Source organism: Nerophis lumbriciformis, linkage group LG07, assembly GCF_033978685.3.
Source record: "Nerophis lumbriciformis linkage group LG07, RoL_Nlum_v2.1, whole genome shotgun sequence".
Taxonomy (NCBI): domain Eukaryota; kingdom Metazoa; phylum Chordata; class Actinopteri; order Syngnathiformes; family Syngnathidae; genus Nerophis; species Nerophis lumbriciformis.
The window spans coordinates 22,880,579-22,894,352 of NC_084554.2; the positions used below are offsets into that span (position 1 = coordinate 22,880,579).

The following is a 13,774-nucleotide window of genomic DNA, read 5'->3' on the forward strand; positions in this document are numbered from 1 at the left end:
GTGCATATTTATTCACTCTTTCTTGAGTCTTTTGCTCATTCAATTAGAAAGACTGAAAACTAATGATGTAATGTACTGTATTTTTCTGACCTCAAGGCACACTTAAAATCCTTTAATTTTCTCTAAAATCGACAGTGCACCCTATAACTTGGTGCGCCAAATGTATTGATTAATTCTGGTTGTGCTTACCGACATGGAAGCAATTTTATTTGGTACATGGCGTAATGATAAGTGTGACCAGTAGATAGCAGTCACACATACAGTAAGAGATACGTGTACACTGCAGGTGGACTGACGCCTGTTCAATAAATTACACTAGCAAATACCCGTAAGTAAGCAACACAGAAACTTTTAATGTTTTATTGAGAATATAGAACATTACACAGAGCCCTCAAAAATTTGTAAAAAATGCTTTAGTACGACTTTGGTAAGCTACGAAGCCTCCCTGCTTGATGGAACGCGGACCATTACAGCTACTGTGGTCAGACGTACTGTGCTATAAGAACCCCAAAATTGCCCCCGTTAGAAGATTTGGCGACATTATTTAGCATTTTGTTTCGGAATATTATGGAAAACTAACTTTTCTTACCTATTGGTACCGAAAATTTGCGCACGTCCGCCATTGTAGACTGTGCAGTAGTCCATCAGCTTCTTTTTCTCTATCCTCTTGTTGTGGTGCATTCATCCTCCACTGTTACCATCCTGCAATGGCGCCCCATAATACACCTGCTGTGAACCTGTTTTTATGTTTTTATTTATTCTATTTTAATTATTTATTTTTTATCGTGTTCTGTTGTGTTGTGTTGTGTTTGCTCGGTACTCGTTTTATCTTTTAACCTGTTCATTGTACAGCACTTTGGCTACCCCTGTGGTAAATTTAAATGTGCTTTATAAATAAAGTTGATTTGATTTGATTTGATTTGTTACCATTTCTAATATAAAGCAACATATAATTCTGACTCATATCTGTCAGTAGACTCGCTATGTAACGGTACAACAAAGATGAAGGGGAGAAGATGCTGTCGAAGTGCAAGCATGTAAATACGACCGCCCACAAACAGCGCATCCTGAAGAGACGGTCAGAAAGCGTCTCGAAGATGGTCTGGAAAACAATCTATACAACATTTTAATCAAAGAACCCCCATTACGTGTAAGGTAGACTATAAGGAAGTGTTTTAAATGTAGAAAAAAACCATAGTGTTACCCCATGAATGCACCTTATGTGCCATTTGTATGAAAAAGACCTGAATAGACCCGCTCAGCAGTGCACCTTATAATCTGGTGTGCCCTATTGCCTAAAAAAATATTGTAATTGTGATTAACCGAAATTAATCCATAACCCTGCTTTTAATCTAATAAAAAATGTTGATCATGTGACAGCAGAAAAACAAATAATCGTAATTAATGAAGCAAATATTTACTGATGGCTTAAATGTGGGTGTTGCTGTCAAGTTCTGTTATACTGTATGTCAACAACAAACCGTGTTTGTTAAGGCAACTAGACAATGAAAGTAACGTTCCATTCTCCAGTGAATTGATGATGAAATCAATAGGAACATGGCAATTAAGTGCATGGACAGTACACACTGTTCAGCACCTTAGAGCCGCCACAATATTTCAGTTGGTTTAAACGTTGGCACAAAAACAACCTTTTTGTTTTCACTCCACTGATAAACTAGCTATCAATGGAGTGATTTGAGAGGAAAAAAACAATTACAAATGATTCACCAATAAATGTTGTGGTTTCTCAAAATAATTGTCCATGACTGTTTAAGAACTGTCTAACCATGTAATAAAATGATACATTTAAGGAGGTGCCTGTCAGCCAAGAGGGAAAAGGGAGGATTGTACATTCCCTGCTTATGAGAATGGCCTACCATACCCTGTTGCCAACAGACATTCATTTCGTGACCATCATGAACATTTTATTATAAAAGCTACTAGATAATGAGTGATACTGTAAATGGCTCCAGCGCCCCCGCGACCCCGAAGGGAATAAGCGGTAGAAAATGGATGGATGGATGGATGTTGACTTACACTTGCATAGTTTGGGTGAATTATTATTACATTTAAAAAAAACAACTTGTGATAGCCTACTTTATAACACCGTACCTATATTTTCATGTTTTAGTATTTCAATGAATACAATGTAATGTTACTCTTCTTAAAGTGGGACCTGCACTTTTTGGGGGGAATAATTCCTTAGTTCATAATCCCGATCAGAGACAAGAAGACAAAAGTATTTGTTTTGCATTCTAATTTGTAATAATCGACTCGTTCTAGATGGCTTGCAATGCAGCTAATGGGATCAATCCATTCTGCCTCTGAATCACTTTGAAAATGCTTCTAAAACCCGCCAACAATACTTCATTTACGTTCCATAACCTGTATAATTACCAAGCTGAAATTGCATTATTATTGTAAGAACAAACACTGAGAAACTGTTTATCTAGCGTCGTTACACATCACCTTGCGACGGCATGCTACGGCATTAGCTGTAACCTATCTACCACAAGAGGTAAGTTAGCTTCTTGTGTCAGCAGCTGAATGGCTTTTGAGTTTGTAATCCACAACACAATGCGATTGGACACCAATCTGTACTGACTGAAAAACATGAACAATCATATTACAGTATCCGTAAAGTATTAGACCACATTTCATGTTTTGTTTGTACCCAGCTAGCTTGACAGCGTATGTACTGTAGTTGTACGGTGATGTGCTGCATGTATCATGATCAATATTATAGTGACTTACTCGATGGACAGTTGTCTGTCTGGTCAAACTGGCTGGGAACATTTTCAGTTGGTTTTGGGTAAGCACTCCGTTTCTGTCAGCATAGCTTTGCTCCAAGTTCCACATTTGTACCATAAAGTCACGCCGACTTCATTCTCTCCACTTCTGTCTGCTCCAACGTTTCAGCCTCACTGCTTTTATTGCTCGGTTTTCTATACAACAGTATATTCAGGTTCAAAAAGATAAGTATAGTAACAATCTTTGTCGTCTGTTACCAAGTCTGCCATTATTTGAACACACTTAAGAGTGTTTCCGGAAGTCAGATGTGCGCTGCTATGCAAACGGAAATAAATGCGCTGAGGAAATTATCAATCAATCAATCAAGGTTTATTTGTATAGCACCTAACAACATCACAATGGTGCACAAAGTGCTTTACAGGAAAAATAAGTTAAACCATGCATACTAAAACAGTAATAATAAATACCTATGGCAATTGTTTGTTAAAAGCCAATTTAAACAAATATGCTTTTAGTTGAGATTTAAGAGCGTCTAGCTCCGTGATAGCTCGCAATTCAGGTGGGAGAGAGTTCCATAACTTGGGTGCGGATGCGGAAAAAGAATGATCACCACATTTTTTTAACTCCAGTCCTTGGTACTTCCAAAGATGTGTGTAAAGAGGAGCACAGATTCCTTGGTGTGTGAAGAACAGTTAAAAATATCAGCCAACTATGCTGGGGCCAGACCATTGATGGCCTTATCAACAAAAAAAAGGATTTTAAAATGTATTCTAAAACATACTGGGAGCCAATGGAGAGCAAAGAGAATCAGGGTAATATGGGTATGTTTTGGAGAATGAGTGAGAAGGTGAGCAGCTGCATTTTGTACAAACTGGCGCCCGTGGAGGAGTGACTGATGTAGTCCACTCTAGAGCTGATGAGAGCATAAATGGCTTTTCCAAGGTCTGCCCTCTGCAAAAAAGGCTTCACCTTTGTCAAAACCTCAGCTGGAAAAAACCTGCTCTAACCACGGAGTTAATTCGTTTTTCAAGTTTAAGGATGCTGTCAAATATCACACCCAGATTTTTCACGGCAGGAGCGAGGATTGGGGAGATACAGCTGGTGCACTATGACGTGCATCAGGACTAAAAACAATGTACTCTGTTTTTGTCACATTTAAATGCAAAATAATCTGTGACAGCCATAGTTTAATGTTATTGAGACAGCTATGGAGGGAATCGAGTGCAATTCTGTCACTTAGAATAACGGACAAATAGAGCTGTACATCATCAGCATAAAGTGGAAGTTAACATTGTATTTGGATATGATTGAACCTAATGATAGCATGTAAAGTGAAAATAGAATAGGCCCAAGGATTGAACCCTGGGGTATGCTAGAAGAAAGTGGAGTAACTGTGGAGGAGAGATCATGAATCATTACTGAAAAGGACCTTTGGGAGAGATATGAGGAAAACCAGTATAGCACACATCCCCGTAGGCCAACGCAGTGTTCCAGGCGGAACATGAGGACTGCATGGTCCACAGTGTCAAAGGCAGCTGAGATCCAAAAGGACAAGTAATGCTGATTCTGTGCTGTGGCAACTTTTGAATCCTGATTGAAACTTGTCAGCAATATCATTGAGGGACAGATATGGCTGAAGTTGTGCGAGGACAGGTTTTTCCAAGATCTTGGACAAAAAAGGGAGATGTGATGTTGGACGGAAGTTGGATGGGTCTATTATGCTTTTTTAGAAGTGGTCAGACTACAGCATGCTTCAGGGCAGTGGGTACAATACCCAGCCTGAAGCAGCTGTTAATAAAGAGAACAAGGCCTGGACCAATGGTGTCCATAACCTCCAGCATTATTTTAGCAGGTATAATATCTAGAGGACAGCCAGTGGGGTTTATTTGCTGCGCTGATTTAAGATGAAAATGAAAATGGATTAAAAAGTCTCAAAAACGTGCTGTACAAGAGGACCAAGTAGGGCAGTAGTTGGGACCTTTGGGATGGATTGCCTGACATACTGGACCTTATTAATAAAAAACTGGTGAAATGCATCACATGTGTGCTCAGGTACAGCATTAAAAACAACAGTGGTTGGGTTAATAACAGAGTTAATAGTGTTAAATACAACTCTGGGGCGATGATTATTGCTGGTGATGATGTTAGATAAATATTTAGTTTTTGCTTCTTTCACAGTTTTTTGATATGTGGCAAGACTGTCCCTTAACATGCCCAATGACACATGAAGTCCATCTTTCTTCCATTTGCACTCAGCCTGCCTGCACTGACATCCCAGGGCACGCGATAGGAGCAGACTTGGTGACTTTGTCACTGAAAGACAGAGTCAACAGAGTCCAATATCTGTGAGCATGTAGAGTGGAAAGAGGAGAGGAAACATTCAGGGCATATGTCCAGTTTTGGAAAGCAGCAGCGAAATTGTTGAGAAGGTGATAATCCGGCGACGGCAAGAAGGAACAGGCTTGGTTGGAGGTGAAAATGCTAGAGCCTCAAAGCAGATGAGTGAGTGATCGGAAATGGGCATATTAAATTACCGGTAGCTCCGGTAATGCTTAAAATAACCAAAATACGGTAAATTATGTACAGATTACATATTGTTATGAATGTGTTTTACTACATTATATATACAATTGCAGTGTGAATATACAACGTTGGAGGGTTTTAAGGTTGTTTTAGAGGTCTTTGAAGGCTACGATGGTGACTCCCAGTAGCCGCATCTTGCGAGCGTTTATCATCTATAAAATCCTTAAAAAAAAAAAGTGTGTTCTTTTCTCTCATGATTGTGAACAATAGGCAAAATAAAAAAACATTGAAGAAAAACATTTGTTATAAGATTCAGGTTTCTATCTATGACCTGCGATGGCTAAATGCCAAATTATGTGCATTCACAAGGTGACAGGAATGACCAAGCAGATCTGCAACCTTGCTGAGACAAACATAAATAGATGACTTTGCTGCTTATAGTTATAGACCAGCAAGTAGTGGGAAAAGTGCAGCTGGGTAAAAACACAGTAAACATTGAGATCTGTGCTCATTAATGACAGCATAAATGGCAATAAATCTCAAAATGGCAATCATATAAACTGCGCTTCCCAGACCCAAACTGGCAAACACGACCTGGATTACCACAATTTTAACATGACAACCAAATTTTCCAAATCGCAATGAATGACTACCAAATCTTACCGAGTCCATCTTTAAATAGGAGAGTCGGCAGTAACCATTTTTCCCCCCTTTGGGGAGTATTGTTGCCTGCACAATAAATACAGACGCTACAACGCTACTTCATTACAGTTAAGCAATCAGCAAAGATATCGTTGGGAGCGCAAATAATCTTTTTTTTAAATTTTTTATCCTGAAGCCAAACGGTTCACCCCCAAAGTCTATTCACAAGTTCATTATCCAATTTTTGACATTTCCTGAAAGTTTAATCAAAATCCGCCCATACCGTTTTAAAATCTAATAAACAGAGTGAACCCTCTTGTCACTCATTCACTTTCGTAGGGTGGAGGCAGGCCCACTAGCATAAACTAACACAGAAGGTGAGCCTTGTAATGAAAACAATAAGGCAACGTTAATGATGGGCAAATTATGCCTTAGTGAGTGTATGGCACACTTACTAGCTGTAATGACACTGCACTGATACTGTGTTGGTGTTTTTCTTAATGGTCATCCACCTTCTACTGGATTAAAAAAGTCACTTCATTTGACCTGCCAATAAAAAATGTCTGTTTTTTTTAAACAAATATGAAATGCGCAATTAGGGATGGGAATTTATAAGATTTTTACGGTTCCGATTACACCTTTGATTCTGCTTAACGATTTAGTTCTTAATCGGTTCTCTTATCAGAAAGGGGACAATTTTGTTTAGTTTAAAGTAACATGACCTTACAGCCCAAGGTCCCAAGAACCACATACGTACCATAAAAAAAACAAAACTTTTAAAATAAAATAGTACAAATAAATATTACTTCTGTAGAATTTAAGAAAAAATAAAACATAATTGGAAATTACTCAAGAATGTAACATTTAGTAACATTATTCAAACTTTGAAGTAGGGCTGGGCGATATGGCCTTTTATTAATATCTCGATATTTTTAGGCCATGTCACGATACACGATATATATCTCGATATTTTGCCTTAGCCTTGAATGAACACTTGATGCATATAATCACACCAGTATGATGATTCTGTGTCTACATTAAAACATTCTTCTTCATACTGCATTAATATATGCTCATTTTAAACTTTCATGCAGAGAGGGAAATCACAACTAAGTCAATTTACGAAAACTGTATTTATTAAACAGTTATTAAGCAGTGGCACAGACATTCATGTCATTTCCAAAACAGAAAGTGCACGATTGTCAGAGACATTTTAAAACAAGCTATGAGTGCACTTTTGTGCATGATTTCACTAAGATGACATATCAAAACAACACTAAATTAAAGTGTACTTTTTGTACAGAACGCCACTACAATAGTTAAAAACAAATAAAGTGCACTTTTGTGCATGATGTCACCCAAGATATTTCAATAACTGTCAAATAAAAATGAGTTGCATAATAGGTTCCTGAGGACGTTATCTCCTTCTGTTGTTGACTTTTTTTTTCATACAGTGTTGATCTGGAAATAATTGCTTCGGCATTTTGTTGGTGTGGCACCGAACGAAGATGTTGACATGCAGAGTTTCAAGCACTCCTCATTCTCTAGCGGGTGACTTTTCAAATGATGCTACATTAGCAGTGCTGCTACTTTTTGTAGCAACGCTTTTGCCAAATAAATGTTGAACATATTCCCGCTTGAAGCCAAACCACCGCCGGACGATGGATCCCGTGCTGTTTTTCTAGGGAATTAATTCTTCCTCCATTTGTTACCAGATTCGCACCTTCTCTCTCTTGTATTACTACTCGCACTTCACCGTTAGCATCACAGCTAACGTTACCATGTCGCTACCTCTCTGCTCCGCGGGAGCATGTGACGTTGCACATGTGACGTATGTAAGAATGTGCGCTTGTTTTACGTCTCTGTGAGAAGGACAGACAAGTAAGAGTGGGAAACGCATGCAGTGTCATACCCGCAGCTAAAAGCAACTGCGTGAGAATGTATACTCAAATATCACGATATAGTAATTTTCTATATCGCACAGAGACAAACCTGCGATATATCGAGTATATCAATATATCGCCTAGCCCTTCTTGGAAGAATCTTTGTCATCCCCCTAGAATATATAGTGGTGAAACTCAAAAATGTTGAATTCCATGCAGAGGTTTGTTTAGATTTACAAGGCGAAACTAATATATGTGTTATGATCTGTCACGTCAAGTCATATTATGTTTTTTAAATGTGCTCTATAAATAAAGTTGATTTGATTTGATTTGATAGTGTTGGTTATCATATCTCCTTCGTTTAGTGTGTCTGTTCTAATGCTTTCTTAGTCGCAATGGACACCGATTTTTTGCACCTGCCTCTGGTTAGTGGTCAGGATGCTCACCTCACGCGGTGGCCTCGACACGCCACTCAAACTCACGCAAACTCCACAGACTCCTACAGGTCGTACAGTGCAAACAGATTTTCATTCCACTGCAATTTGATAATCCCATCACTCACTTTGCCAAAATGTTCACTTATTGGGCCATTAGCCAGGACGCTAATCAGACGCAGTGATATGTTACGCCTCCCTAATTCCATTAGCTAGCCACCACTAACAGACACTATACTAACAATAGCGGACTATTGAGGCAATTTTTAAGGGCTAAGGCAGCGGACCAGCCTCAGCCTAACATCCACGCTCAAGCTCCGCCCCTATGGAGCAAGCCAAAATCTAATCACTTGTTTCTTATCTCATTTCTGAGATTTCCTGAAAGTTTTATAAAAATCTGCCCATAACTTTTGGAGTTAAGCTGCTAACTGACAGTCATACAAACTCCAGCAAATACATAACAGCCTGGCGACGGTAATAATCAACACATTAACACAGCTTGGAATGGGTACCTTTCACATTTGAATCAACATGGTACAAATACACAGTACTTGAAACTCGATACCAGTACTCAATTCTGTGTGTCTGTTCACGTGTTAATAAATGTTAATTTGTTTTACAATAAAATCCAATTTTATTTACCATTTGACAGTGAGCTGATAATGATAACTGTATTGTCCAGTTGTTATATCCTGTAAATCGATTTATTTTGATTAGGAAAAAAGCATCCCTTTGTACTTTGATGATTTGTTTAATCGAGTACTCCCATTGGTGATGTAGCTTGTGCCTCTGCTGCCGGTGATGTGGCTTGTGTGTGTGTGGTGGTGGTGATGGTGGGGGTGGGGGTTGATAGCTAAAAAAACAACAACAAATTGGACAAGAGAGCGTCAAAGCTTTTGCGATCATTAAAAAATTAAAAAGACAGACTGATGTTTCCATTTTTTTAATGTGTTTTCTTGTCTTTTGACGGCGCACTTTCGTGACATTTGTGATTTCTGCGGTGCATTTTGGTGCTTTTTTGTGAACTTTTGGATCTGCCTGGGGGAGACTTTTGGCCATTACCATGTTTTCACCAAAGACCTTCTTGTTTTTATGTTTTCAACTTATCTTTAGTGAACTTTTTGTATCAGCACAGCAACCACATTAGTCTCCCATTGTGGGATAAATAAAGTATATTCTATTTCATTGTAACCTAATTGATTGAGGCTAGAAAATGTGTTTTATACTTTTACTCGATTAATCTAACACATTAATATGGCACTGTCAGATCACCGACAGAATTTGGTCAGTGCCTATAAATGGACCAAATTCGGTACCCATCATTCAACACAGCAGGCACAAAACAAGTCCAAACGGAAACGAGGGGTCTGTCTTATAATCAGCGTTGTCTTATATTAGGGTTATACAGTAAATACAAAAATGTTGGTTTATTTATCCTAGTAAACACACTTTTATGGTTGTTGAATGATTGGTTTGCTGTAACGCGAAAATTAGTTGTTTGTGGCATTGTCACCTGTTGCGGCCTTTCAGGGATCGGTTCATTGCGGAGGTCTTGCAGGGCCTTCATGGCAGCGTTGTGTCTGGCAGCTTGGCGAGTGCGTCCCTCTCCGACGAACTCGTGACTCCCCACAGACAGCTGCACAAAGAAGACCTTGGGAACAGGACAATGGTACCTGGAAAACAAGAGTTAGAGATTTCTGTCATGACCAAAAATGTTCAGCTTGTTTCTACACACGCACGCGCACACACAAATATATACATATACACATACACATACACATACATACATATAAACTAGGGGTGTAACGGTACGTGTATTTGTATTGAACCGTTTCGGTACGGGGGTTCCGGTTCGGGGGTTCCGGTTCGGTTCGGAGGTGTACCGAACGAGTTTCCACACGAACATATGAAGTAGCCGCCTAAGCTAAAGTCTTAACAAGCTGCTCTGCTTTCTGCCTCTGTCTCCTACACAGCACCCAGCATTGTCCCACCCACACAACCATCTGATTGGTTACAACCATAGCGGTAACAGCCAATCAGCAGTGCGTATTCAGAGCGCATGTAGTCAGCGCTTCAGCGTCAAGCAGATAGGTGTTTAGCAGGTAAGCATCAGGTAGCGGACTCTCCCCAAATTATAATAAACACCTCCCAGTCAACTACTAGTAACATCACTATGAGCCCGTTGACGTTCTAGAAACTTAAACTGCAGCTCAGCTCGCTCGCAGTACTGGCTTGAGGTGAAGGCTAATTAGCTTTTAGCGTAACATTAGCTAATTTTGCGGTGTGTGTGTGTGTGTGTTAGCTCATTGTGCGGTGTGTGTGTGCGTGTGTAATCATTAGTAATGTAGCAGCCTAGTTTTGAATTGCAGGGTCCCTGCTATCACATGTTGATAAAAAGATAACATTTACATAATACAAATCAACTACAGGCTTCCCAAATGCTGTAATAAATTAAGCATGATGAGTTGACTTGAAACTGTTTAATGTTGCAATTTTTATATGTAGAAGAAAAGTTTTGTCATTTTATTTAATCTGAGCAACAACTCGAGGCAGTCTAAAGTTGATTAACGTGGGCAGAATTATTATAGTGTTCCCAACGTTAAAAAGATAAAGCCATTGTTTACAAATTTGGTAAATAAATAACCAAAAAATGTATATTTTGTTGTTATCTTACAGTACCGAAAATGAACCGAACCGTGAACTCTAAACCGAGGTATGTACCGAACCGAAATGTTTGTGTACCTTTACACCCCTAATATAAACATACGTATACATACATATATGCATACAAAATCAGTGATGCTGGCATGTTGTGTAAATCGTAAATAAAAACAGAATACAATGATTTGCAAATCCTTTTAAACTTATATTCAATTGAAATTAGGGCTGGGCGATATATCAATATACGTGATATATCGCGGGTTTGTCTCTGTGCGATATAGAAAATGACTATATCGTGATATTCGAGTATACGTTCTCACGCAGTTGCTTTTAGCTGCTGGCATTACAATACAGGCTCTCCTCGCTCTTTCCTGTGTCTCCTTCTCACAGACAGACAAGCGCACCTTCTTACACACGTCACATACTGTCACGACATACGTCACATACGTATACGCCCTCGCGTAGCAAAGAGGTAGCAGCAAGGGTAACGTTAGCTGTGATGCTAGCGCAGCCGTGTGAGTGGTAATACGAGAGAGAGAAGGTGCGAATCTGGTAACAAATGAAGGAATAATTAATTCCCCCCAAAAACAGCAGGGGGTCCATCGTCGGGCGGTGGTTTGGCTTCAAGTGGGAATATGTCGAACAGACAACCGTAATTTGTCAAGTGTGGGGCAAAAGCGTTGCTACAAAAAGTAGCATTACTGCTAATATGTAGCATCATTTGAAAAGTCACGTGCTAGAGAATGAAGAGTGCTTACTCCGCATGTCAACATCTCCGTTCGATGCCACACGCCCACACCATCAAAATGCAGAGGCAAACATTTCCAGATCAACACCGTATGAAAAAAATAGTGATTTTTTTAGTTGTGATTTCCTTCTCAGCATGAAAGTTTTAAAGTAGCATATATTAATGCAGTATGAACAAGAATGTTTTAATGTAGACACATAGAATCATCATACTGCTGTGATTATATGCATCAAGTGTTCATTCAAGGCTAAGGCAAAATATTGAGATATATATCGTGTATCGCAATATGGCCTTAAAATATTGCGATATTAAAAAAAGGCCATATCGCCCAGCCCTAATTGAAATACACTGCAAAGACAAGATATTTAATGTTTGAACTGAGAAACTTAATTTTTTTTTGCAAATAATCATTAACTTAAAATTTAATTGCAAAGCAGTTGGCACAGGGGTATTTTTACCACTGTGTTACATGGCCTTTCCTTTTAACAACACTAAGTAAACGTTTGGGAACTGAGGAGACCAATTTTTGAAGCATTTCAGATTAATTTTTTTCCCCATTCTTGCTTGATGTACAGCTTAAGTTGTTCAACAGTCTGGGGTCTCCGTTGTCGTATTTGACGCTTCATAATGCGCCACACATTTTCAATGGGAGACAGGTCTGGACTACAGGCAGGCCAGTCTAGTACCCGCACTCTTTTACTACAAAGCCACGTTGTAACACGTGCAGAATGTGGCTTGGCATTGTCTTGCTGAAATAAGCAGGGGCGTCACATACTGTCACGACATACGTCACATACGTATACGCCCTCGCGCAGCAAACAGGTAGCAGCATGGGTAACGTGAGCTGTGATGCTAGCGCAGCTGTGCGAGTGGTAATACGAGAGAGAGAAGGTGCGAATCTGGTAACAAATGAAGGAATAATTAATTCCCCCCAAAAAACAGCATGGGGTATTAAAAAATACCTTGCTTGGATGGCAACATATGTTGCTCCAAAACCTGTATGAACCTTTAAGCATTAATGGTGCCTTCACATATGTGTAAGTTAACCATGCCTTGGGCACTAATACACCCCCATACCATCACAGATGCTGGCTTTTCAACTTTGCGCCTATAACAATCCGGATGATTCTTTTCCTCTTTGGTCCGGAGGACATGACGTCCACAGTTTCCAAAAACAATTTTAAATGTGGACTGGTCAGACCACAGAACACTTTTCCACTTTGCATCAGTCCATCTTAGATGAGCTCGAGCCCAGCAAAGCGTTTTTCAGTGTTGTTGATAAATGACTTCCGCTTTGCATAGTAGAGTTTTAACTGGCACTTACAGATGTAGCGACAAACTGTACTTACTGACAGTGGTTTTCTGCAGTGATCCTGAGCTCATGTGGTGATATTCTTTATACACTGATGTCGGTTTTTGATGCAGTACCGCCTGAGGGATTTAAGATCACGGCTGTGCTGCTTACGTGCAGTGATTTCTCCAGATTCTCTGAATCTTTTGATGATATTACGCACCGTAGATAGTGAAATTCCTCAATTCCTTGCAATAGCTCGTTGAGAAATGCTGTTCTTAAACTGTTCGGCAATTTGCTCAGGCATTTGTTCACAAAGTGGTGACCCTCGCCCCATCCTTGTTTGTGAATGACTGAGAATTTCATGGAAGCTGCTTTTATACCCAATCATGGCACCCACCCATTCCCAATTAGCCTGTACACCTGTGGGATGTTCCAAATAAGTGTTTGATGAGCATTCCTCAATTTTCTCAGTCTTTTTGCCACTTGTGCCAGCTTTTTTGAAACATGTTGCAGGCATCAAATTCCAAATGAGCTAATATTTGCAAAAAATAACAAAGTTTTCCAGTTCGAACATTATGTACCTTGTCTTTGCAGTCTATTTAATTGAATATCGGTTGAAAAGGAGTTGCAAATCATTGTATTCTGTTTTTATTTACGATTTACACAACGTGCCAACTTCACTGGTTTTGGGTTTTGTATACATACACATAAATAGATACATGTATACGCATACTAGAGTTGTCCCGATACCAAAAATTTGGGACCGATACCAAAATGTGTATGGATACTTTTCCAAATAAAGGGGACTACGAAAAAGTGTAAGTTTTGGCTTTATTTC

The 13,774-nt window shown here is 39.3% G+C and overlaps 1 protein-coding gene across 4 annotated transcripts in view; it reads right to left on the reverse strand.

Annotated features, from left to right (window-relative positions):
- stau2 (staufen double-stranded RNA binding protein 2) overlaps nucleotides 1-13,774 on the reverse strand; it is a 277,028-nt gene that overhangs the window by 183,952 nt on the left and 79,302 nt on the right. For all 4 annotated transcript variants that reach the window (XM_061965635.2, XM_061965637.1, XM_061965638.2 and 1 more), the window contains exon 6: nucleotides 9,747-9,906. In XM_061965635.2, coding sequence (XP_061821619.1) covers nucleotides 9,747-9,906 — 160 coding nt within the window. The remainder of the gene's footprint in view (nucleotides 1-9,746; nucleotides 9,907-13,774) is intronic.